The sequence below is a fragment of the Gymnodraco acuticeps genome, unplaced genomic scaffold (genome assembly GCF_902827175.1).
Source record: "Gymnodraco acuticeps unplaced genomic scaffold, fGymAcu1.1, whole genome shotgun sequence".
NCBI classification, from domain to species: domain Eukaryota; kingdom Metazoa; phylum Chordata; class Actinopteri; order Perciformes; family Bathydraconidae; genus Gymnodraco; species Gymnodraco acuticeps.
This window is the reverse complement of record NW_022990625.1, coordinates 94,204-98,966: the sequence shown is the minus strand read 5'-3', so window position 1 is coordinate 98,966 and position 4,763 is coordinate 94,204. Positions and strand designations below refer to the sequence as shown.

Sequence of the window (4,763 nt, the reverse complement as noted above, 5' to 3'; positions counted from 1 at the left end):
TTATACTGGAGCACCAACTAATAGGCCATAAGGTGAACCCTGTTATCGTTTCAACCCGCTCCACAGAAGTGAAACTACACAATCTTTAGTTCATAAAAAAGAACGAGTCATGCTTATCCACCAAAAAAAATATCGTCGCTAAAATTCCTGCCAATTCTTCTAGGCACGTAATTATTGGCTGAACTAGTCCCTTCGAAGCGTAATAATATCTTGGTCCAAAGTCGTGCCACGGTTCGTCACGTGATCGTGCTACACCAATTGGGTAGCTGCATATTGTCAACAGAAGTGAAAGATGGCGGCCGCCGTGGTTACGCTAAACCAGACCAAATGGATTCTAAACAGTGCTGTATGCTTGTTTTATGTCATGTTTTGTCATATGTCTTAATACATCACTAAGTCCGAGGTATTTGCGTTATATACGCGGTATTTGTGAGAGGTTTTACTATCTGGGAACAGAGTTGATCATCGAATCAACATTGACTAGCAGCGTTTATCAGCCAACTCCAGCTACAAACAATTTCCCCACGGGGATTAATAAAGTATATCAAACTCATATTTATCAAACTATCATTCCTGGACTGCCATGTTCACATCGCTAGGTTCATTGGGATTATTCCATTAGACTGAGGACTTTTTGTCTGTCTGTTGTTACCCTGTACACGTTAAATGCACTCTTAAAATAAACATGACTTGATTTCTGCGTCCAAGAAGAAGGTTAACTTGTTACGTTAAGTAATTTAGATCAATAAAATGCAGTACTTCCAGGCTGAAGACTTTTCTTTTTGTCGCTGCTTTTAATTGAACTATTCATATCTTAGACTGCACTGTAACTTTTATCCATGTATTTTTTCTTTTAATGTTTCTTTTATTAGCTTTTCTTTTGAATGACTGATTTTAAATGCCATTTTCTTAATGTCTTTAATTTTTTGTAAAACACTTTGAATTGCCTTGTGTTGAAAAGTGCTATATAAATAAACTTGCCTTGCCTTACTTATACCAATGTCCATTGATTCATTTATTTACTCATTCATCCCTCCACAAATGAAAACAACACTGATGAACCATAAAAACGAGATTTATTACAAATATAAAAGGTATGACATAGAAAACAGTAGAAGGACATGTAATGTAGTATAATTGATTGGTGTCAGGCTGGGCGGAGCGGCTGATTGGTGCTGTGATTGCCTCAGCTGGTTAAAAGAGTCCTGCTGATTATACTCTGTTCTAGTACCAAAAACAAACGTATCTATGAGTGATGTGTGAGCGCGTCGGCCAGGCACTAAAACCAAAAGAACAGAAAAGAGCTTAAGAAAGATGGAAAGAAGGCTCTTTTATTCCTATTCCTCACTGTCAGTGTCAGGGCAGTCATCGTTCTCTTCCTCTGTTTCTTTTTTATTTGCACAATTTGAGCAACGACATAAGTCTGTGCAACAGAGTCCTGCAGAGAAGCATGAACATCTGCCTTTCTCACAGGCAGACTCTTTGCAGCTGCAGTGTATCACATGCAACACACTGTCAGGGGCAGGATTTCTTGTCATCCAGGTGACGTGTAAGTTCCCATCCTCTATTTCCCAACCATATCCAGCAGGTGATGGAGCATTCATTTCTCTTTTGAGACAGGACCTCATTATTGCTGCCTGGTAATTTGCCCTTTTGCAGTGCTGATGGAGGGCATCATGAGTAGGGGGAATGCTTAATTCTGGCAAGGCCGATGATGCCATACAGAAAGCCTTGTACCTAGCATCATTTACATGTTCGGCTGCTGGCTGATCATACAGGTGACATACATACCGGCAAAGAAGTGCAAATGTTGATTGCTCCAAGTCAAAGTTAGTACCTAAACTTCTGAAAGCCTTAAGGTAGTCATCTTTCTCACATGCAACAGCAAATGACTTTCTTTTGCCTTTGCCATAGAAAGCGCTTGTGGAGTCACACCCAGACAACGTGTGAATTCCAATCAAGGCTGAACACACACTGGTTCCGAGAGCTGATGACACCATGGCAATGTCAATGATCCGTGTCCTGTTGCCAGTCCCTGTGAACACATATAAGCTGCATGGCAAATCTGCCTGCAGACTTACAGCAATGACTGCCACATCAGTGTCCGAGCTCTTGATGATGACAGCTTTGTGCTCCTGTGCAGCATGTTGGGCATGTAAAAACACCCGTGTGTCACATTCCTCATGATCACACTGCAGGTCTTCAACAACATCAACAGACTGTACACCCTCCATGACAGTTACACAGTGGCATTGATTTTGATGGGCAATGTACAAGCTGAGGTTTTTACCCACTGTTGTGAGGTCTGCATGTGTCCATGCCACATAAAGGAATTCGGCCAGTGCTTCCTTATTTTTTCCGTCAGAGAGAAACTTCTTCCACTGGGTTGGAGTTCTCTGATCTGGGCTGAAGATTGTTATTAGTTGTGACCCTGCATCAGCTCTACGGGACCGTTCTAGGCTTTTGATGCTGATGGGTGGATACCGGTCAGTGACAAAATCAATGCGTGTACACTTGTGATGCAAAGCAAGTTGGAGTATGCTCTGCAGTATGGTCTCTGCAAGCTCTCCAAATGTTGCTGGTCTGGATGGCATGGCCTGCATGACTGCCATGCCATCAAAAAGAATGGCACCACCTATTGGAACTTTGTCAACCAAGCACTCTCCACCTTTGCTCTGCAATAGATCCATGAGAGCTGATTTGTTTGTTTTGGCAAGTGAACCATCAGCACTTGCTAATGGATATGACACAGTTCCCAAGGAATATGACAGAATTTCCCTCATTTCAATTTTCCTGCTCTGGCCAAGGATGAGGAGCCTGGAAAATTCCATTTAATTCCATTTGTATGGTGAGTAGTTCCACGACCCGATAGTGTCTCCTCACCAAAGTCAATGTTATCCCACACAAGTGTTGTGGGTGTCCGCTTTGAGAATCCCTTCGGTATTTTGTCTCTGCCTTCTACTAGTGTCAGTTGGGCAAGGCTAGTGTCTAGACTCAAAACTGTGTCCCATGATGCACAATGTCCCAGTCTGTTAAGCAGTGATACAATGCGTGATGATCCAGTTAAATGTCGAACAGTTAAACCTAAAGCCAAGGACTTGGGTGTCTGCTTGCGGCCCTTGGAAGCAAGGTACACAATGTCTTGACAAACAGACAACACTTTCAAATGTACGTCATCATCAATGTTGACATAATGATCCAGTGTTGGCTCCTCAGTGGAACCTATAATCCAGCTGAGCAGATTGTATAGTCCAATGGGGACAACAGTTTGAGATTCAGTGACATTTACATTTTCAGAAGTGGGAGGCCATGGGCATGACATGCCAGGAGTGTCACTAAGCAGTCTTTTCAAAAACAACGCTGCTGTATACAGTGTCCTTGTGTCCTCATGTGTTGTTTGGCACTTTGTTCTCCCTGTTTCATTGTCGCTGTCTGTCTGGCTCAATTCACTGGACTGTGTTGTTTCCGTACCGGATGGATCTGGTAGCATGTCCACGAGTGCATCCTTTGACAGAGTCTCAGCAAAAAACAGTTCGCAGACGTTGCGCTTGGTGGGCATGTGAAACGCTAGCTGAGGGAAATCTTGAGCCAGCCTCTTCTTCAACAGATCCTGTCTGTAACACAACAAAACAGTGACAATTACGAGTCACAGGAGTACCATCAAAAGCAGAGTGGTGGAGGTGATACAAGACATTACAGACTAGAACCTATCTGCCATACAGCACATTTAACACCAAAGAAGCCAAATAAAGGCCCACATCATCACAAACAACACTACACACTACACATCATGGGGGTTTCTCCAAACAGGCCTGTCATACACATTTTGTTTAAAGCTGGCCTTGCACATGATAAATAATAAGACTTGTATTACATTGCAGTTACCTGTAGTTTGAAGCATCAACACCTTCGTTTGCTTTCACCATGTCAATGAAGGCCTGCCTCAGCTGGCCCATTCTAAGCACCTCATTGTTGACAAGCAGCCTCTGGCGGATGATCCTCTCACAGAACAGCTTGTAACTGGCATCAAACATTGCCTCATCCCTACAACACATGAATGAGAAGTAAATAAATGGATAAATGAATAAGTGTTGTGATTGTGTGCACATATAACAGAAGGAAATTGGATGTTTACTTATAATGTTAAGTATGTGTATGTGTATATATATATATAGCCATCGCCGACACACACCTGGACTTCAGTCTGGTGGTAGTGCAAATAGGTAAAGCAATCCAAGGAGAAATAACTTACTGTTCTGTCTCTGGTTTGTCAGGTCTCAGCAAAAACATGGTGTACTGACTGTAACAGCTTTTGTGGTACCGCACCTCCAGAGCCACACAGTCTTTGTCTTTTATATGTAAAAGAACACTTTGGTCATCTTTCTTCTCAGCAGCTTTCTGCAATTTGCCTAAACGGAAAAAAAGGACAACTCAATGAGTTTGTTGACGTATCTCTCACACATAATTGTACCTTTCAGTTATTCAACCACAGAGAATGTGTGTGTGTGTGTGTGTGTGGTGTGTGTGTGTGGTGTGTGGGTGGGGGAGGGGGTTTGCTTACCTGCTTTTAATGTTTCAGCCTTACACAGTTGATCCCTTTGTCGCTTGCCTGCTTTGATGATCATTTTCTCCTTCATCTTGCATATAATGCACAGGGCAGGAAGGACGGGGCCAGAGCCTGCGATTGGCAGGCCTGACCTTGATCGTAGCTTCTCTGTTTGGCTTCGGTACGTGCTGCGAGACGTCGATGGGATGGGCTCGAC

At 43.0% G+C, this 4,763-nt stretch overlaps 1 protein-coding gene across 1 annotated transcript; it reads right to left on the bottom strand.

Moving 5' to 3' along the window:
* Positions 1-1,949: 1,949 nt before the first annotated feature.
* LOC117554678 lies at positions 1,950-4,363 on the bottom strand. Its single transcript, XM_034229158.1, has 3 exons — positions 4,253-4,363; positions 3,886-4,044; positions 1,950-3,614 (listed from the first exon to the last, which is right to left on the bottom strand). Exons 1-3 carry the CDS (start codon positions 4,288-4,290, stop codon positions 2,780-2,782), a joined length of 1,032 nt encoding a protein of 343 aa, XP_034085049.1. The 5' UTR covers positions 4,291-4,363; the 3' UTR covers positions 1,950-2,779.
* Positions 4,364-4,763: the final 400 nt, after the last annotated feature.